This window comes from Myodes glareolus, chromosome 2 (assembly GCF_982192425.1).
Source record: "Myodes glareolus chromosome 2, mMyoGla1.1, whole genome shotgun sequence".
In the NCBI taxonomy this organism is placed as follows: domain Eukaryota; kingdom Metazoa; phylum Chordata; class Mammalia; order Rodentia; family Cricetidae; genus Myodes; species Myodes glareolus.
The window spans coordinates 92,666,801-92,688,280 of NC_142027.1; the positions used below are offsets into that span (position 1 = coordinate 92,666,801).

Sequence of the window (21,480 nt, forward strand, 5' to 3'; positions counted from 1 at the left end):
AGGAACATAAGGCAGGAACCTGAAACAGAAACTGAAGTAGAGACCATGGAGGATGCTGCTTACTGACTTGCTCTACAGGGCTTGTTCATCCTGCTTTCTTACAAACCCCAGGACTGGCCAGCTCAAGGATGGCACTACTGATGGCGTGCTAAGCCTCCCACGTCAATCTTTGAGAAAATGTCCTATAGACATGCTCAGAGTTCAGTTTGCTGGAGGTAACTCTTCAATTGAGGTTCTCTCTTCCAGGAGACTCTGTTTTGTGTCAAGTTGACCAAAAGTAATGGTCACAGTCTACATGTGAGCTTGCATGTGTATGGAGGTCAGAGGTAAACCTCAGGTGTTATTCTTCAAAAGCCATCCACTCTGGTTTTTGGAGACATTGTTTCTCCCAGACCCGGAGCTCAACAATTAGGCTAGGCTGGCCAATCAGCAAGCTCCAGGGGTCTTCTTATCTTCCTCTCCTAGCTCTGGGGCTACAACCACATGACACCACACCCAGTTTTGAAACATAGGTGCTGGGGATTGAACCTAAACCCTGATGCTTCCAAGTCTAGCCCTTCACCTACGGAGCCATCTTCCTGGCAGGAGGCTTTAGTTTCTTAGTGTCAAGGTTGATAGAAACTTTCACATTATAAAAAAAAGTATACGCCTCCAGGTGGTGGTGGTGCATGCCTTTAATCCCAGAACTTGGGAGGCAGAGGCAGGTGAATCTCTGTGAGTTTGAGGCCAACCTGGTCTACAAGAGCTAGTTCCAGGACAAGTTCCAAAACTATAGAGAAGCCCTGTCTCAAAAAAAATAAACAAAAAATATAAGCCATCTAGTTTCTGTGTGTACATATGTGTGTGTGGTATTTGTGCCAATAAATATGCCAGTGCACACACCTGTGCTGATGTGTGTGGAGGTCAGAGGATGACACTGAGTTCCCTACTCTGTTACTTTCTACCTTGTTACTTTGAGAGAGGGTCTCTCCTTGAGCTTAGGGGTAGACTAGAGGCTAGAAACTCCCAGTGATTTCTCCATGTCCCTGGTGTGGGAAGATCTTCTGTATATATGTTGCTTTTATTGGTTAATGAAAAAAGAATCTGCACTGGCCTGTGACAGGGTAGAGTAGAGCTAGGCGGGGAAAACTAAATTGAATGCTGGAAGAAAGAAGGCAGAGTCGAGAGACACCACGTAGCTGCCAGAGGGGAAAGACACAAGCTGCCAGCTGGAACCTTGCTGGTAGGCCATGAGCCTTATGGTAAAATATAAAATATTTGAAATGGGTTAATTCTAGATGTAAGAGCTAGCTAACAATATGCTTAAGCAATTGGCCAAACAGTATTGCACATGATATAGTTTCTGTGTGATTATTTCGGGAGTCCGGGCATCTGGGAATTGAACAAGCGGCCTTGCACATGTCCCTACATCCCATAGGGCTGTGGATTAAGGTACACATATGGATATGCCTACTACCTATGTGGATGCTGGGGACTTGAACTCAGGTCATTGTACCTTTGCAGCAAGTGCTGTTACCTCATGAACAATCTCTCTTGGTTTTTATTTTATTTTTTTAATTAAAAATCCGTATAACATGTTCTGTTAAGTCAGTGCTTAATTTTACAAAGAAACTGCTTGGCAGTTTCCCAAAGTTTCTACATCATCTAACACGCCCATCATCTCCCACTTGGAGGTTCGGGGAACATCCCAGAAGATGAAGAATTTAAGAGCAAGACTATTGGAAGGGCCCCTCTCCTGGGCTCCATATCCTGGCCCACAATTCTGGCAGAAGACTCCTGCTCTACAAGAGACCATGTTGGTACTAGAAGCCCCAGGTAAGACCCTGCCCACTGCCTGCTAACACACCTTAAAACTGGTACAGCAGTCCCCAACAGTACCCCCTCCCCTGGGCTCCATATTCTGACCCACAACTTGGACTAAAGACTCTTCTTCTGCTAGAGGCCAAGCTGGTATTAGGAACCTTAGAGATAAAATCATTACCTGGAACCCCTGAGGCCACACAGGTGGCCAAAACCTCTGATCACCAGAACTACAGGTCATTCAGGTGAAAAGACCAGAGAGGAAATAGAAACCAAGGGAGAAAACATCCAAAACCATTCATCCAACAAAGATAAACTCAAACACCAATGTCTAAACTGATAATCACCCCAAACCTAGATGACTATAGGACAGTGTAAGAACACAGTCAACATCAGCCAGGGGAATATGGTACCACCAGAGCCCAGCTATCCTGCTACAGGAAGCCCTAGACATTCCAATACAGTTGACACACAAGAAAATGACTTTAAGTTAAGTCTTACGAAGATGATAGAGACCCTTAAAGAGGAAATGAATAAGTCCTTTAAAGAAATCCAGGAAATGAATAAAACTGTTAAAGACCTGAAAATGGAAATAGAAGCAATAAAGAAAACTCAACTGAGGAAATCCTGGAGATGGAAAATCTAGGTAAGTGAATATGAACTACAGACATATACAATGCCTCACCAACAGAATACAAGAGACGAAAGAGAGAATCTCATGTGTAGAAGATACAGTAGAGGAAACTGATATGTATGTTAAAGAAAATGTTAAATATAGAAAGTTACTGGCACAAAACACCCAGGAAATTATGAGACACTATGAAAAGACCAAACGTAGGTGAAGGAACTCTGGCCAGCATGTGTGGTAAGCGTGACTCTGGCAGGCCTTTCCCTTCTCCCTGATTCCCTCTGCCTTGCTAAAAACCATTAGATTGTTTGTCATAACCAGAACCTGAGAACAACCTAAATGCCTCTCTACTGAAGAATGGATAAGGAAAATGTGGTACATTTACATAATGGAGTACTACACAACAGAAAAAAAATAATGACATCTTGAAATTTGTGGGCAAATGGATGGATCTAGAAAACATCATATTGAGTGAGGTAACCCAGACCCAGAAAGAAAAATATCATATGTGTTCACTCATAAGTGACTTTTAGACATAAAGCAAACAAAAACCAGCCTACAAGTCACAATCCTAGAGAATCTAGACAACAAAGAGGACCCTAAGAGAGACATATGTAATCTATCTAATCTACATGGGCAGTAGAAAAAGACAAGATCTGAGTAAACTGGGAGCATGGAGACCATGGGAGAGGGTAGAAGGGGAGGGGATAAATATGGAGGGGAGCAGAGAAAAATATATAGCTCAATAAAAACAATTTAAAAAAGCCCCTTTTGAATATCCTAATTTATATGGCCAATCAAAATTAAACATCTCATCCTAACATGGATTTTACCTTTTACCCTTATAAACTCCCATTTTCCTATGGGCCACATCTGTCTCCTCTCTATCCAAATAGTCCTTTGTCTGGGACAAAAACCCCTGCTCTCTCTCTGTTCCCTTCCCCTTCTCCCCCATCCTCTATATCCTGTCTTTTTCTCTTAGTCCCTGCTGTTTGTCCCTCTGGGGCAAATAAATCTTTGTGCTCAGAACTTTGTCTTGGGATTCTTGAGCTGATAGTTTTCCTTTTACTAAGAATAATAAGAACAGAAGAAGGAGAAGATTCTCATCTCAGAGGTCCAGAACATATTTTCAACAAAATTATAGAAGAAAATTCTCCTAACCTAAAGAGGTGTATGGCTATACAGGTCCAAGAAACTTATAGAACAATGAGTAGATTGGACCAGAAAAGAAAGTTCCCCCTGCCACAAAATGATCAAAACACTAAATGTATATAAAAAGAAAGAAAGAAAAGAGCTATAAAGGAAAAAGTCCAAGTAATATATAAAGGCAAACATATTAGAATTACACTTGACTTCCTGATGGACACTCTAAAAGTCAGAAGGACCTGTGTCTTCCAGACTCTAAGAGACACAGATGCCAGCCCAGATTAATATATCCAGCAAACTTTCAGTCAACATAGACAGAGCAAACAAGATATTCCTTGACAAAGTCAAATTTAAATAATATCTATTCATAAATCCAGCCCTACAAAAGGTATTAGAAGGAAAACTCCAACTCAAAGAGGTTAACTACACCCAAGAAAATAGAGGAGATAATTAATTTCACACCAGCAAAACTAAAAGAAGACACCCACACACCCACACACACCCACAACCACCACCACTAAGAAAATAACAAGAATTAAAAGTCATTGTTAATCATTAATGTCTCTCAATAGCAACAAACTCAATTCTCCAGTAAAAAGATACAGGTTAACAGAGTGTATGTAAAAACAGGATCTGTCTGTTGCATACAAGAAACACACCTCAACATCAAAGGTAGGCATTACCTACCTCAGAGTAAAAGGTTGAAAATTTCTTTCTGAGCAAATGAACCGAAGTAGTGAAAGGTCAGAAATGGTTCCATTTCTGTGCTGAGTTCTTTTGGGACTTTGAAACTACATCCCAACCCCCAGAATAAGCTGGAGGGCATGGGACTCTTCTTTAAGGGAAGTATTAGCTAATGGAGAAACCTAAGTTACACAAAGTTCTGACTGTAGCCCATTCCTCCACCTGTAGTTATACATAGAATGTTGGCCATCTAACTTCCCCTACCTGTTGAGAAATTATGGACCAATTAGATAGGTCTCTAGACAGATCCTGTGTTTGCAAAGGGTCAGCAAATGTTCTGAGTACGTGACCAGGGGACAGTCCCTGGGGGCAAAGAAACCCTCCCAAAGCAGAGACAACCAATCAGAAAAACAGCTAAGCTTTACCTAACCTTTAGCCAATTGTGATATAGGATAAGTAATTTTGTATTTTGAAACTGCTATGTACTTATAAGTGGATATTATCTCGAAAGGAAAGGATAACCATACTACAATCCATAGATGTAGAGAAGTTAAGTAACAAGGAGGGCTGAATGGGGAAAGCATGATTCACTCTGCGAAGGGAAAATACAGCAAACTTTGAGGGTGAATTAGTCATGTGGAGGCATGGGTAGGGATGGGAATAGGAGGGTATGGGTTGCGGGGAGGATGGAAGAAGAGAGTACTGGGAGAGACACCTGAAATCAGGGTGGACATCTCGGAAATGACTAGAAACCCAGTGCAATGGATGCTCCCAGGAATTCACCTGGGTGACCCTAGCTAAGACTCCTAGCAATGAGGGATTTGGAGCCTGAACTGGCCATCTCCTGTAACCAGGTTAGACTTCCAGTGTTGGGTCATCAACCTAGGCACGAAACCTTCAAGGTACAATTTGTCCTGCCTACAAGAAATGCCGTGGTAAATGTGGTGCAGAAATTGAGGGAACGACCAACCAATGACTGTTCCAGCTTGACACCTATACCAAGAGAGGGATCCCATTCCAACCCTGCCTGGAGGCCCAGGACCCAGAGACTGGATGGCTCAGAGACCTAGGATAGAACCAAACACGCCTGGCTCAATTGTCATCAGAGGGGCTTCATCCAGCAAGTGAAGGAAACAAATGCAGAGACCCATACCCAAACAAACTGGCAGAACTTGGGGACCTGCAGAAGAGGGGGAGGAAGGATTGTAGGAGCCAGAGGGAGCAAGAACACCATGAGAAAACTCACAGAATCAACTAACCAGGGCTTGTGGGAGCTTGCAGAGACTGAACTGACAACCAGAGAGCCTGCATGGGACTGACCTAGGCCCTCTGTATGTGACAGCTATGTAGCTTGGCCTTCTTCTGGGACTCCCAAGAGTGGGAGCAGGGGCTTTCTCTGACTCTTTTGCCTGCTTTTGGGACCCCATTTCTCCTACTAAATTGCCTAGTCCAGCCTTAATACAAATGAAGGTGCCTAGTCTTACTGCAACTGGATACGCTGTGTTTGGTTGATTTCCATTGGAGGCTTGCCCTTATCTGAAGAGAGAGGAGTAGATGGGGGAAGGGGACAGAGGAGAGTGACTGGGAGGAGAGGAGGGAGAGGAAACTGAGGTCAAGATGTTAAAAAAAGAACTTGTAAAATCAGACTAATCAAAAAAAAAAAGTTGAGATAGAGGTGGAATGGTTCTGAGAGAGGGGAGGGGAAACTGTGGTTGGTATCTATTGTATGAGAGAAGACTTCAAAAAGAAATCACTAGTGCTTAGGCAGTGGAAAAATATTGGGAGGAAGACTGTGAAATTCTGTCTTCTTGTCATGACATGGCTTTGTAGTCATGGCTTCACACTGTAGGCATAACCTCATACCGTAGTCTTGACCTCACACTGTAGTTGTGATATCACACTGTAGTCATGACCTCACACTGTAGTTGTGACCTCACACTGTAGCTGTGCCCTCACACTGTAGCTGTGACCTCACACTATAGTCATGACCTCACACTGTAGGCATAACCTTGTACTATAGGCAAAACCTTATACTGTAGTCTTGACTTCATACTGTAGTCTTGACCTGACACTGTAGTTGTGATCTCACACTGTAGTCATGATCTAGGCATGATGTCACACTATAGGCATGACCTCACAGCAGCAGAAGTTATCCACACTGGGCCTGCACAAGACTTGGCCTGTCAGTAGTCAATCATAGATCAAAGGGTGACTCACAGAGCCCTACCACACCCTGCTGAATTACTGACTATTATCTGTTGTGTGAATTTTACCCTTTTGACTCATTTGAGGGGCCCACCACTTAACTCCCAAATAAATCACATACAGAGGCTTATTTTTAGTTGCGAATGCCCGGCCTTAGCTTTGCTTGTTTTTTTTTTTTTTGCCAGCTTTTCTTATCTTAAATGATCCCATCTACCTGTTGCCATTGGGATTTTATCTTTTTTACTCCTGTATATCTAATTTTATTTCTTTCTCTGCGGTTTTCTGGGTAGCTGGGTGACTGGCCCTGATGTCCTCATCTTCTTGTTCTGGTGTGGGAGAATTGTCTGTATTCTGTCAATCATATTTTAATAAAATGCTGATTGGCCAGGCAGGCAGTATAGGCAGGAAAGCCAGACAGGAAGTAGAGATGGAGCAAAGAGACTGGGAATATTCTGGGAATATTCTGGGAAGCAGGAAGCTCCCTCTGCCATTCCTGCCCAGACCACCGACGAGGCAACATGTGAGCTGTCACACTGAGAAAGGTACTGAGCCGTGTGGCTAACATAGATAATGATAATGGATTAATATAAGTTACAAGGACTAATAAGAAGCCTGACCAAATGGGCCAATCAGCTTTATAACTTATAGAGATCTCTGTGTGGTTGATTTTCTCTGGGACTTGCCAGCTGTGGGGTACCGGGCGGGAACAGATACCCCAACAAGCTGACCCCTCATGTTACATTGTTCTCTCATTGCTCCCCTTTCTTTCTCCTCCCAGATTTCTCCTTCTGTTTATACTCTCTGCCTGCCAGCCCCGCCTAACCTTGCTCCTATTGGCCATTCAACTCTTTATTAGGCTCACAAAGAACCTTTGTTTTAGACAGACAAAGAACCAAAGCTTCACAGTTAATCAAAGGCAGCATAAACAAAAGTAATATACCTTAAAATAATATTCCCCAACAACTGTCAAATTGGGGGAGGGGAAGACATCGTCCTCAGTGATACACTCACCTCTGAGGTCATCAGGACCCAGTGATTAACAGTGCCAAACCTGTGATCACACAGATGGTCCTGGTTAAACTCAGCACATCACAAAAATAAAACAAAAGCTATGCATGGGGGAAAGGGACTTGTTGGGAGAAGAGGAGGCTAAAGAAGCTTAGGGAATTCAGAGAGGTCACAGTAACCAAAACACACGGTGTACATGTTTGAAACTGTCAAAGAACAAAATCAACCTTTTATTATTTACTTATCCTGGGGACGGGGGCACACCTTGGGAGGTCAGAGGACAACTCTCTGGAGTCCATTCTCTCCTTCCACTGTGTAGGATCCAGGACCAAACTCAGGTCATCAGGCTTGGTCTGCTGAGCGACCTTGTCAGTCAGAAGAACAATGCTATGGAAGTAAAGGAAGAAATGAGGGAGGACAAACAGACCCTCCCTCCAGCAGGGTGCGGGCACTCTGGGCGGTCCAGGAGGGATTTTCTTTACCCCAGAGTTTCGGTGGTTTTGCAGCCCAGGGGGAGTTGCTTAGTTTGAAGCAGAGAAGAAAGGCAGGAAGTGAAACCCGAAGTTGAGGCAGATAATGGAGAGAGACAGGAAGCGGTGGTAACATGTGTTTGATTGTATGTGTTTTTGTAGAATGCAATTCCTTCTGCGGTTTTGGTTTTCTTCTTTTTGTCTTTTTATTATTTCTACAAGATAGGGTCTTATCTAAGCCCCACGATGGGCTCATACTACGCAGTCCAGGCTGCCTTCAAACCCACAAATGTGCTGCCTGCCTCTGCCCATGCAGAGCAGTGGTTATAAGTGTGTACAACCATGCTGCACCCAGAGTCCCCTAGAAAGAGAGAAAAAGGTGTTAAGGACACTTAGTAGGTAACCTATACACAAGCAAGTCATGGTCGTGTGTACCTATAACACCGGTAATGGGGAGCAGAGACAGGTGGATCCTTGGGGCTGGCTGGCCAGTCAGTTTGAATTGGTGATCTCTAGGTTTAATGAGAGATGGTCTCAGAAAACAAGGTTGAGTGTAATTTAGGAAGACAGCCTATATGGAGCTCGAACCTCCACACACCTTTACAGGTCGGTGCATCGTCTCATTGACTCTTACTCCTTGCGTTCCTTCTTTATATGCCTGGACATGTTTCTGTGTCCAGCTATAACCGACTGAGGATGGAATCAAGATATAGACATTCTGAGAACCATTTATATTCCCCGCACTCTCTGAATGAAGTCTTGTGCTGTGCAAGGAGGAAACAGGGCAGAGTGGGAAATGGTTCCTATCTTCAAGCCCTCTTGGTCTAGTGCAGGCTACCTATTGAACTTGGGGGGTATCACAGAGTATCTATAGGGGCCAGGAATCATTTGAATGGGTCACAACAGAGGCTCTGGAATAGGACAGATTGTGAGAAACATGTATTTTTGTTTGTTTGGTTTGTTTTTCTATCAAAGGTAGTTAGATAGGCAAAGGCCCATATTTTCCTCTCCCTTCGCCTTTGCATTGACTAGCCAGTCATGTCAGATGGTAAAGTCAGCTTCTCACTAATAGAGTCAAATATAGTTACTATCTATATGAGTGAGAAAGGACAGGGACCATTTGGCCAAGTATGCTGCTGGATAGCTTGCTATGGGCTCTGGTGCTTCTTTTTTAAAAGGAGAAATCTTCCTCTTTGTGTGTTTCTTCGTGAGATGTTGGGATTATTCTTTTCTAGCAACTTTGGTCTTGTTCATGATTTCAGATCCACCCACAACAGTGTTCTGATCCCCTCCACTGGGGAAGGTGCCACCCCTGTTGTTGTGGTCTCCAGGATCCTGGGTGAACGACATTCAGAATAAGAGGGGGTGAATGAGAAGTGTCGCTGACACAAAGCGAATGCGGGGTCCTGATCCATAGCTCTGTGGGTGTCCCTGGTGACTTCTGATTGCTAGGAAACATCTAACATAGTACACCCCCGTGTGGGGATTTATTGGAGATAGATGAAGCACTTGAAATCAGAGTTCAGAAAACCTTCTGTTGTGGGAAACTGAAACTCAGAAGGTTATCAGAGCCCAAGAAACCTCACTTTAGGGAAGTCGAATCTCTGATAGCTTAGTTCTCACAAAACCAGATGCGAAATAACTTAGGTAAAAAGTGCTCTTAAGGAGACAGATTTCTGGAGACAGAGGGGAAGCCGAATCCTCCAGCCTGGCCAAAGGCTCCCCTATGCCCAGTGTCTCCCTATCTCAGCCATGCCATGCTCAGGTAGGGTAAAATGGTGCCAAGGTCACTGTATTCTTCCTCTATTTCTTTGCTTTGCTTTTTTTTGGGGGGGGGTCCACATTCCTAAGTCACATGTGCTATTTTATCCTAAGTTGGTGTGCTATGGAATGATATTTCTGTATAGTATGATTATGTATTCCTCTCATTGGTTAATAATAAAAGCTGTTTGACCAATAGCCAGGCAGGATAAGGCTAGGTGGAACAAACAAACAAGAACTCAGATGAGAAAGGGTGGAATCAAGGGAGATGTCAGCCAGTCACCTAACAAGCAGGATGTGTAGAAAATGAGGTAACAAGCCTTGAGCCACGTGGCAAAACATAAAAATATGGTCTAATTTAAATGTAAGAGTTAGCTAGTAATAAGCCTGAGGTATTGATCAAGCATTAATAATAAATATAAGCCTCTGAGTGATTATTTAGAAGTGGCTGTGGGATGGGGTGGGACAGAGAAACCTCTGTTTACATGGTGTTTCTTTTACCTTTTAAATTTAAAAAAATTTATTGATTTATTATGTATACAGTGTTTTGCCTGCATGTATACCTGCCAGAAGAGGGCACTAGATCTCATCACAGATGGGTGTGAGCCATCATATGAGCTGGGAATTGAACCCAGGATCTCTGGAAGAGCAGTCAGCACTCTTAACCTCTGAGCCATCTCTCCAGCTGCATCTATTATTTTTTATATTTATTTATTTACTTATTTATTTTTTAAGAAAAGAGGTAGCTGTCTGCTTGAACCTGTGAGAAGTGTGGACCTCACAGGATGGTTTTGACCTCCTTGCTCATATTCTCGTTCCTTCAACTCTTCAACTGGACTTTGGGAGCTCAGTCCAGTGCTCCGATGTGGGTCTCTGCCTCTGCCTCTGCCTCCATCAGTTGCTGGATGAAGGCTCTATGGTGATATTTAAGATAGTCATCAGTCTGACTATAAGGCAAGTAAAGATCGGGTTCCCCCTCTCCTCTATTGCCCAGGGTCCTAGGTGGGGGCCATCCTTTTGGATTCCTGGGAATTTCTCTAGAGCCAGGTTTCTGCTAACCCTATAATAGCTCCCTCAATCAAGATATCTCTCTCCTTGCTCTCATTTCTGTCCTTCTTCTAGCTCGACTATCCCATTCCTCAAGTTATCCTCTCCCTCCCTCTCTCCCTTCCTCTTTTCTTCCTACCCTCCCCTCGCCCCCCATGCTCCCAACCCTGCCAGTCAATCCTGTCCCTTTCCAATTTCCAGGTGGTTCTATATATATTTTTCTTTGGGTTTACATTATGACTTAGTTTCTCTAGGGTCATGAACTATAGGCTCAATGTCCTTTGTTTATAGCTAGTATCCACTTATGAGTGAGTGCATACCTTATTCATCTTTTTGGGTCTGGGTTACCTCACTCAGGATAGTGTCTTCTAATTGGGATGGGCTCATTTTATCAGGGAGTTAAACTTATCGTAAGCAAAAAGTAACCGTGTTCTTTTGTCACCACCTTGGCTAGTGGCCTCACTAACATGGAGACAGCCCTATGGCTGGGCCTCCATGGTGGTTAGTAACATCATCAAACTGTGAAAACTGTGTGACTTTACCACTACCTTGGTTAATGCATTACGTTATGAATCAAAATCATGTCATTCACCAAGCTTTCCCTTCCCATTGAGCTCTCGGGAACCAATGCACCCTTCAAATTTCTGGAATCACGGGCATCCACTCATGTGCTCTAATATTCTCCCATTTTTTCTATCTTGTTTATTATATTTCTGATTCATAATTGTACCTCAGAAATGAGAGACTTAGAGGAGACACCAGCATAAGCTGTATTTCCAAGGGATATGGTCAATGCATTTTTTTTTATATCAGATTACCCAGCCAATGCCAGACTTCATGGTGGGTTTTACACATTGTTTTGCATAGTGTATTTACTGGTTTCTTGGTGGGGTTGGGGGGAGGCGTATGAGCTTTCCTAGCCATATACCTCCACCACTAGCCAGCTACTAAAGGGAACTGACACTTTGAGATAGCTACACTTGGGGAGCTCATGGGAGTTTGCAACAGCCCAGAGAGAAGCTGGGAAGACACCAAGGTCTAACCAGGAGCCAGATGATAGACTGCCAAGTGCAAGACAAGCTGCTGCCAGAGGGCAACTACAACAACTGGAAGCGAAGAGATATCAGCCAGCTTGGGCTAGAGGATAGAGATGCTGGCTGTGCTGGGCTGCATGCCTGATCTTTCTGTCCAGGGTCTCCAGGCCTGGCTTATCTCATTGAGATATAATGTTCTTTTCTCCTCTTCCTTTTTTTTTCTCAAAGGTTTATTAAATTATAAAAGTTTCCATTTCTGCCCCTCCTCCCAACACCCTCCCACTCCCCCCACTCCCTCTCCTCCTCCCTCTCCATCCCTAAGAGCAGTCCGGGTTTCCTGCCCTGTGGGAAGTTCAAGTTCCTCCCCCATCCCTCCAGGTCCAGGAAGGTGAGTATCCAAACAAACTGGATCCCCAAAATCCAGTATATGCAGAGGAAACTAGTCCCAGTGTCATTGTCAATGGCTTTTCAGAAAGACTCCGGGCCAGCCACATTCAGAGAATCTGGTTGGATCATGTGCTTGTTCAGTCCCAGACAACTGGCCTTGGTGAACTCTCATTAGATCAGTCACCTGTATCAATGGGTGATCGCACCCCTCGCGGTCCTGATTTCCTTTTTCATGTTCTTCCTCTTTCTGCTCCTCATTTGGACCTTGGGGGGCTCAGTCCGGTGCTCCAATGTGGGCTTTTTTTTTTTGTTTTGAGACAAGGTTTCCTTGTGTAATATCCCTGGCTGTACTGAAACTCCCTTTGTAGCCCAGGCTGGCCTCAAACTCACAAAGATCCATCTGCCTCTGCCTCCCGAGTGCTGGGATTAAAGGCATGTGCCACCGCCACTCAGCGTGTTTTTCCCTTTTTGAGACTCTTTTTCCCCATGCATGTTGTCTGCTTCTGTTTCTGCCCCATTGAGCCCCGGTACTCTGGCTTCTGTTTTTACTTTCCAGTTACACTTATATGGACAAGCTAAGGAAAGAACTTATGTCCACCCTTTTGTAAGTTCTTTTTCAAAATTTTTATTTATTGTATTTTAGTATGAGTGTTCTGTATGCACACCTGCGCACCAGAAGAGGACATCATATCCTATCATAAATGGTTGTGAGCCACCATGTGGTTGATGAGAATTGAACTCAGGACCTCTGGAAAGCAGTCAATGCTCTTAACTGCTGGTCCATCACTTCGGCCCTTCTAAGTGCTTTTAACTCCTACTGTAAATTTTATCTAAAAATTTAAAAAATTAATTTATCTTTATCTTATGTGCATTGGTGTTTGCCCACATGTATTTCTGTATGAGGCTGTTAGATCCCTTGGAACAGGAGTTACAGACAATTGTGAGTTGCCATGTGGGTGCTAGGGAATTGAACCTGGGTCCTCTAGAAGAGCAACCAGTGGTCTTAACTGCTGAACTACTCCTTCAGTCCCTCCTGCCATAGTTTTAACAGGGCTTTCTTAGCTGAAGTCTTTTGGATGCTGCAAACATCAGTTCGATGATGTTTTGCTGTATATCTGATGTTCCTGTCTGCTTCTTACATTCATTCAAAACCAAAGACTGCAAAGTAGGTCACTTTATACTGTATAAAGACTGTGTTTTCTATAATGTTTACCTGGGAGCACACAAATCCCCTAGTTTAACAGTATGTGTAAGGTAATACTATAACATTATATCATAAGTATGTAATTCAGGTTCAACTTGGTTTTATTAAGGTGGCATTTGTACAGCACTGCCTTCTGACTGAACAACTACCATTTTCTTTTTTAAATTGATATTTAATGAGCTCTACATCTTTCTCTGCTCCCCTCCCTGCCTCTACCCTCTGCCCTTCAACCCTCCCGCAAAGTCCCCATGCTCCCAATTTACTCAGGAGATCTTGTCTTTTTCTACTTTCTCCTTCCCATGTAGATTAGATCTATGTAAGTCTCTCTTAGGGTCCTCATTGTTGTCTAAGTTCTCTGGGATTGTGGTTTGTAGACTGGTTTTCTTTGCTTTATGTTTAAAAACCACCTATGAGTGAGTACATGCAATAACTGTCTTCTTGTGTCTGGGCTACTTCACTCAAAATAATGTTTTCTAGATCCATCCATTTTCCTGCAAAATTCAAGATGACATCATTTTTTTCTGCTGTGTAGTACTTCATTGTGTAAATGTACCACATTTTCCTTATCCATTCTTCCGTCAAAGGGCATTTAGGTTGTTTCCATGTTCTGGCTATGACAAACAAAGCTGCTATGAACATAGTTGAGCACAGTTCCTTGTGGCATGATTGAACATCCTTTGGATATATACCCAAAAGTGGTATTACTGGGTCTTAAGGAAGGTTGTTTCCTAATTTTTTGAGAAATCGCCACACTGACATCCAAAGGGATTGTATCAGCTTGCATTCCCACCAGCAATGCAGAAGTGTTCCCTTTTCCCCACAACCTCTCCAGCATAAGTTGTCATCGGTGTTTTTGATCTTGGCCATTCTTACAGGTGTAAGATGGAATCTCGGAACAACTGCCATTTTCATCATGTCCACTGTACTTGCTTACAAAAGATCATCACAGCTTCTTGACTATTGCTGGTCCTTCATGGATGTGAGGGGGCAGGCAGCGTCATTAGATCCCCATCTGGGTATCCAGTCACGCCTGCTAGGCAGTTGTATGTAATTGTGCCCTAATTGCACTTGGCCCATTGTTCTTGGGGAGTGCTAGAGGACATAGCTGGGGATGGATAGGGAGAGAGGGCTCCACTATGTAGCTGTGGGAAAGCCGGCATTCATGCTGGGTTACTATCCAGAGAGGCTACTTTTGGGTCACCTCTTCATCTGTCAGTAACCCTTCATTCATGCTGATGAGTAAGCCCAGTAAACTCATTGATTCCCCATAAGTAAGTTCAATAAACTCATTGGTTTTCCATGGTGACCTTTGGTGACTAAAACTTTAATTTGTCATTGGGACTTTATAAGGATGGGGTGGACATTGTTTAGTTATTCCCTTCCCAAGTTCTCACAGCAGATGGTAAATTTGTTGCTGTTACTATGTCTTATGTTATTAAAAAAACTAGAAAATTTATCTGAGTTACGAAGGTCTGAGTAAGTTATTTAAGGTTTATTAAAGATGAGACATAGACATGATATGCGTGATATTAAAATTTCTAAGGTTAAAGTTTAGATGTACTAAACTTTTTTGGTGTTAAAGTTCAATACATTGAACCATGCTCAAAACAATGGAGATAAAAGTGTTTGGTTTTTGCCTAAGCTTTGCCTCAATGTTACACAGTGATGAAAAATACCTGCTGGCTGTTCAAGACCCATACTAGAGGGCCACATTGATGTGACTAGAAGGATTAAAAAGAAGAATATTGCTCTTCTTACCTTCCAAAGTCAACTAGGTCCAAGGGGACAGTAGGATATCCCTCAAAATGTTCTGTAACTCTTGTTCATGGAGGACATGGAGACCCCACTCCAACCAGTTTATAAAGAGGGTCAGCACAGAGAAAATCATGCTTCCAAGTGAAGCGGTGGTCAAGCAAGGCCTCTGACTTATCCTCACATAGATGGAACAGATGGTAAAATGGAGTCTAACTGGGCCTAGAGGTTTCTTTCAAGCCCCAGTGACTCCTGAGAACAAGATCCTTAACTGGCCTTGACAGAAAAAAAAGCAGTTAATTTTGGCCAACTACATCGTCTGAAACACCTGCCAGGGACCGAAATGACTTGTGTTTCTGTTACCATGCAGGAGATTCTACTCCCCAGACATTAGACTTCAATTCTTTAGACAGCTGTGTATCACTAATGGCTTCCTTCTTAATAAGGAAAATGCTTCCCAGATACCAGAGACTTTAGACCTTGGCTCAATTAAACACTGCAGCGTCTATCTGGAACCCAGACTGTCAGGTCCACTATTGGTTTAACCTAAAAACGAAATAACGCCCACTTTTCTCCTCTCTCCCTCTCTAGAAGCCGTCTGAGAGGGAGCTCACACCATGAATCTAGTCTCTCCAATAGCTATCACGGCGTCTGAAAGCAGACCTGAGGTTCAGCACTCTGGAGACCAGTCTTCGAGGCCTAAGAAACACAATAAAGGGCCAAACAATGGAGGAACTTGTGGCCCTATCAACCTATTTCAATGGACTTTGATTTGAACATTGAAAAAGTTATCTCTGTTGTGATTTCTTCTGGATCCGTGCCTCAGACTTTTTTTTTTTAGGGTTTCTCGGTGTAACCGTGGCTGTCCTAAAACTCAGAGATCTGCTTGCGCCTGCCTCCTGAGTGCTGGGATTAAAGGCGTGTGCCACCACTACCTGGCCCTGCCTCTGACTTTCAAGGCTAGGAATTTTTGTCTTCACTTCTCCTTCATATTTCTGACCAGGCACCAGACAAGGACCTGCTTTGCTCCCTACACCTGAATGTTATACAAAGAAACCACCAGTACACTTTGGGGTCTTTTAGACAGGCCCATTGAGGAGTCTTCTGACTGCTATGCCCAGTGACCCCTTCCAGCTGGAAAGAAGAAGAGACCAGCCATCGTCCTGATTCCATAATGACAGTTAAGGTTACCTCTTCAAAAGTGGGGGGATGGTTAAGAATTGTATAATGCAGAGATGAAAATTTTGAGAGCCCCTTTTAATATCAAAGATAGTCAGTTTGATAAAGGGCCATATTTTCTGAAGCTCCCCCTTCCTTTTGTGCTAATAGTCAACCATGCCAGAGTGTAAAACTGAGATTCCACCAGTGGGGATGAGATGCAGTCATCACTTACGTCAGGGATGAAAGACACAGACCATCATGGCCAAGTGTGCTGCTTGCAAGCCCCGTTTGGGTTCTGGCATGCCTTTCCTGGGAAAATAAATTACTTAACTTTGCATGTTCCTGAGATCACTCTTTTCCAACATGGACCCAGAGCCTTGATTTGTCTCTCAAACATTTGTTGAAGCTCCTTTTCTCTGTGGAGATAGCTCCAAGTCAGAGGGATGGGATAGGAGGATACAGGAAGATAGGACTGTTCTGACACTATGTCTAGGAAGGTGTGTGTGTGTGTGTGTGTGTGTGTGTGTGTGTGTGTGTGTGGTCAGATGACCAGGGCTTTAGAGCAGTGATTTTGAAACTGACAAAAGTCAGATTAGCTGGGAGGTTTAGGGTATTTTGTGAGTCAGAGCTGGGGTCTCCAAAGCATGCACTGGTGAGGCTGAGTGGCTCTTAGTAATGATGCATTAGAAAAAAAAAATCTTGGTGGTGGGCTCAAGAAACATGTGCCACACTTCTGATTTACCCTGAGGCAATGGACATGGCACTGGGGACACTGGGCAGGATCAGCAGCTGCTCCTCTTCTCGCAGATCCAGCCATCCTTCTCATTGCTACATGGTGCATCATTCCACAGCCCCGAGTGCAGCATCATGACACAGTCCTCACGTCCTCTGGAATCGTTGGGCTCTCCAGAGTTCCAGTGACTGTGGTGGTTCAGTGGGGAGTGTTACTGGGAATCTGGGCTGGTGATAGACCTAGGGTCCAGCCTCCTCTCCTCCTTGTTGCTTGACTCTGGCATAGACACCCTGAATGTCTAATTTGAGTTTATATCTACAGTGTACATTTGTAAGGGCTCAGAATTGAACTCTTAGCCAATTCCCAGGGTTTAGCTTTTCTACTCTTAAAAGGTTAGTTCAGGTATTATGGAGATTGCTCAGTGGAAAAGAATCCTTGTTGTACAAACATAAGGACTTGAGCTCAAACCCCAAGTAGTTACATAAAAATCCAGCTGTGGCTGTGCATGTGTTTGTAACCCTGGCAGGGTGGGGTTTTCTGACTGTCAGTCAGCCTAGATCCAGGTTCACTGAGGGACCCTGTCTTAGGGGGATAAAGCAAGGAATGGTAGAACAGACTCTCCAGAGTTCTCTCCTACTCTTTGTGTGGTTGTGAATGGGTTTGCAAGCTATCCATGCACCATATACACACTCACCAAAGCATCAGCAACAATCCTCTCCTAGGAATTAGTCTTTAGACACATTCCAAAGTGTTTTTCCTAGGGTCTAACTTAACTACCCTTCTGAATCTCTCTTGGAGCTTTCTCCTTACCTAAAGGTGAGTGAGACTCCATCTACCCACTGGTAACCTTGAATCTTGCCGAGGTGGCGAACTGCCCTCAGACCCAACCAGTAGCCTCGGCCCCGTGTGCGCTGACTCAGGAAAACCTGGAAGGAAGTAGAGATGTCATCTGGCCAAGTCTGTTTGACATCCTAGGGCCACACCAGCTCAGGTGAACTCTGATTCTCCTCTGCCAAGTCCCAGCTGCATACCTGCTCATCCAGGTCTTTGACAATCACCAAGTGGGCACCGTGGACTGAACAGTAGCTCTGTGCTGTGTCCCATATAGCCTGTGTCTCAGAGAAATAGTAGCAGGATCCTTGGAAGTGTAGCCATGATGTGGGGCACTGCTCACAGGATTCTGTTGGGTGGTGAGGGTCAGAGAGACGGATTGTTATTGAATGGGGCCATTGGAATGCCATGAAGGGTGTTGCATACCAGAGAAACAAGGTTTAGGCCAAAAGGCACATCTGGTAGAAAGAGAAGCCTTGAGAACCCCAGGCATGGACCACTCCTTCCCATCCTTAGTCTTCTCTCTGGCTCACTGTTTTGTTGCTTGACAGCCTCCAATGCCTGGAACAGCTCACTGCGGATGTCTTCACGATCTCTGGCTGCTTTAGCCAAACTCTGGGTCACTACAGTGTCAGAATGGTGGACAATTAGAGTGGGAGTTAAGATTGGGACTTATGTAGAGGTCAAGCTCTATGTCCATTGTCAGTTCATGGTTGGTATCAGGGTCAAGAATAACTACAGTCTGGGCGTGGTGATTTCAGCAACTTCAGAAGGCTAAGGCAGAGGAGGATTGCAAGTTCAAGGCTAAATTGGGCTACAGAGTTTAAGTTTATCCCGGGCGACTTAATGAGACCCTGTCTCAAAATAAAATGTAAAATGAGTGTTGATGATAAACTTGGTATTAGGGCACCTGCCTAGAACCGCCCAGTGAGGGGCTGGGGGAATGGTTCAAAGGCAGAACACTTGCTTAGGGTCCCGCAGTGAAGAAAGCCTGCCCAGTATGTGAAGCCCTAGGTTGAGTCACCAGGGAACTGAGGGTCTAGGACTGTACTGCCAAGAAGGGGTGTGGCCATGGTTAGAGGTGAAAGTCAGGGGTCAGGGGGTCGTGTTCAGCTTCAGCTCTCACCACGCTCTTGCAGTTCTTTAAGGGTGCTCTCCTGCTCCATCAGCTTTGTCTGTGTGTTCTTAAACTCAGCGAGTGTGGTTTGCAACTGCGCTTTCATCCCGGAGCCTATGCGGGGATGGAGCGACTTTTTGAGACCAGCCAGTCCCGCCTGCCTGTCCCGTTTCCCAGCCCCACAGCTCTCAAGCCTCCACCAGGCCCGTTTCTTACAGCAGTTCCTGCAGGCTCCGACATCTTCTTTCAGGGCACTCAACATCATCCTTTGCTCTGAGGCTGGAATGAATTCCCCCCCAACACACTAGGTCAGGGGACACTCTTCTCCAATCCAGGTTCAGTCCAATTTCCAGGGGTCTCATCTAATTCAGTACCCAGTTTCTGAATCCCTGGCAGTCCCACCTCCTACCGCCAGGGGACGCAGACGCCCTACTCTGCACGCACCATTTGTCTTTAGCTGGTCCTGGTGGCTGAGCAGCACCCTGCGCTCGCTGGAGGCTGCAGAGAAGTGAGCACAAGGTGAGAACCTTCCGCTCTCCTAGAGTATGTGAGGACCCGTGTTTGGTATCCACGGAGGCACAGTCCAGGAATACAGCACTCGGGCACGGATAGGAGGCATGCATACATACAGTGCCAACATAGACACATGTTTGGTTTACTCTAGTGGTTCTTAACCTTCCTAATGCTTCGACCCTTTAATATTTAATAACCACCTCATGTGGTGGTGACCCTCCAACCATAGCATTATTTTCTTTGCTACTTCATCATTATAATTTCGCTACTATTCTGACCCGTAATGTAGGCATATGGTTTTTTTTTTTTTTTTTTTTTTTTTTTTTTTTTTTTTTTTTTTTTTTAATGATCTTTGGGAACACCAAAGAGTCGTGACTCATACGTTGAGAACCTCTGGTTTACACTTACTGACGTCCAGGATGCCATCTGGTGCTCCACAGAGGGAACAAGTTTGTGCCTTCCCTGCCAGGTGGCATACAACTTGTTCTGTGTTAAAGGATCATTGTCATGGGCTGGAGAGATGGTTCAGAGGGTTAGAGCGAGCAGCTCTTCCTGAGAACCCAAGTTCAATTCTCAGCACCCACATGCGACAGACTGCCTGTAACTCCAGCTCTAGGGAAGCTGATGCCGTCTAGCATCTGTGGTGGGCACTTACACACGCGTGTCACACCCTCACGCAGGCACATACATGTACACATAAAGAGTATCACTTACCCTTGGACAATAGGGTGCTCAGAATGAGAGCCCATAGCACTGTGGCCACCAGGAAAGCCAAGACCAGGAAGGAAAGCCTTTGTTTGTTGTACTCCCAGCGTCCCAACTGCCCTAGTAGAACACCGATGGATTCTTGATTCCTCCAGGTTGGGTTAGAATTCTATGCCAATGCAACCGGGTCTATGCCTGGAATAACACCTGCCCCCCAACTAGGCTTCTTGGGGAAGACTCAAGGGTTGTCTTACCCAGCCTTTTGGGTCCCGGGGAATCCTCACCCAGGGTGCAGGCATTGTCATTCTGCAGTCCTGACCATACACTGGTGCCCCTTCTCCCCCTCCCCCCCCCCGACATTAGGACTCACGGAGGAAGATGAGGTGATCCCTTCACTCATACCTCTGGGGACCTCCTCGATGGTGCTACCCAGCTTGCTGTATCCACCAGCGTCCATGATGGTGGTGGGATCCAGCCCTGGACAGAGATATAAATTTAGGTCCCCACCCTAGCCCCATCCTATCTCTTTTCCTTCCTTCCTTTTCATTTCCATGGCCTCAATTCCTTTGTGTAGGAACCCAGCCAATGGCCGGTCACAGTGCTGGGCAAGGCTGGGGCTGGGAGGGGCAGCTCCAATCTGTGTGGCTTGGTCATTGCGGCTGTGTTTCCTCGGTGCCAGGAGCTTCTCTTCAGAGCTGTGCTCTCTCTCTCTCTCTCTCTCTCTCTCTCTCTCTCTCTCTCTCTCTCTCTCTCTCTGTGTGCCAGAGGACAACTTGGGGTGTTGTTATCCAGGCACCTCCTATCTTTTTAAAAAATGTTGTGCATTTTATTTATAGTGTATGTGTGTGGTGCCGGCATACGATTAGGGATCCCTCTGAGCTCCACTCATAGGACAACCTGTGAGAGAATTGGTTTCCTCTCTCTACCATGTGGGCCTTGGAACCAAAACTTGGCAGCATGCTCCTTTATCTACTGCTCTGTCTTGTTGGTCCCCATCCACCTTTTTTCTGAAAGAGGGCCTCTCAATGGCCAGGAACTTGCTAAGTACTATAGGCTGGCCACCAAGCCCCAGAGCCCCACCCGTGTCTGTCACCTCAGCACTGGGGTTGCCACACCAACTGTCTCTGTTACTGTAGCTACTGGGGATCAAATTTAGATCCTCATGCTTGCAAAGCAGATAGTTACTGCCTGAGCTGCCCTCTCCCCCCAGCTCTGGTCTCTGTCTCTTATGGGCTCAGAGCTGAGATTTCTCCTGAGGTGGAAAACATTGAATCCAGCCAAGTGTCTCAGAACC

The 21,480-nt window shown here is 44.9% G+C and overlaps 1 protein-coding gene and 1 long non-coding RNA gene across 4 annotated transcripts; one reads left to right on the top strand and one right to left on the bottom strand.

Annotated features, from left to right (window-relative positions):
• The first annotated feature begins 1,677 nt into the window (after window positions 1–1,677).
• On the top strand, window positions 1,678–16,057 carry LOC125396941 (uncharacterized). Its single transcript, XR_007230950.3, has 2 exons — window positions 1,678–1,815; window positions 15,718–16,057. It is a non-coding gene; the product is annotated as an uncharacterized LOC125396941 (long non-coding RNA).
• Window positions 16,058–16,362: 305 nt separating this feature from the next.
• Window positions 16,363–20,746, bottom strand: Clec4g (C-type lectin domain family 4 member G). 3 transcript variants are annotated; one of them, XM_048429036.3, is made up of 10 exons: window positions 20,589–20,746; window positions 20,196–20,306; window positions 19,413–19,466; window positions 19,185–19,247; window positions 18,978–19,082; window positions 18,385–18,474; window positions 18,052–18,200; window positions 17,831–17,946; window positions 17,030–17,208; window positions 16,363–16,596 (listed from the first exon to the last, which is right to left on the bottom strand). In XM_048429036.3, the coding sequence occupies exons 1-9, from the start codon at window positions 20,641–20,643 to the stop codon at window positions 17,070–17,072; spliced, it is 882 nt and encodes a 293-aa protein (XP_048284993.3). In that variant the 5' UTR covers window positions 20,644–20,746; the 3' UTR covers window positions 16,363–16,596; window positions 17,030–17,069. The 3 variants fall into 3 exon arrangements, with proteins under 3 accessions (XP_048284993.3, XP_048284992.3, XP_085541392.2); XM_048429035.3 differs by having other exon boundaries at window positions 16,363–17,208; XM_085685266.2 differs by lacking the exon at window positions 20,196–20,306 and having other exon boundaries at window positions 16,363–17,208; window positions 20,589–20,715.
• Between the last annotated feature and the right edge of the window lie 734 nt (window positions 20,747–21,480).

Coding starts and splice junctions, on each gene's coding strand:
- Clec4g (XM_048429036.3), bottom strand. CDS start 20,643: ATGGACGCTGGTGGATACAGCAAGCTGGGTAGCACCATCGAGGAGGTC. Junction 19,467..20,195: donor GAGCACCCTATTGTCCAAGG/GTAAGTGATACT, acceptor ACTTCTCTGCAG/CCTCCAGCGAGCGCAGGGTG. Junction 19,248..19,412: donor GGACCAGCTAAAGACAAATG/GTGCGTGCAGAG, acceptor AATTCATTCCAG/CCTCAGAGCAAAGGATGATG.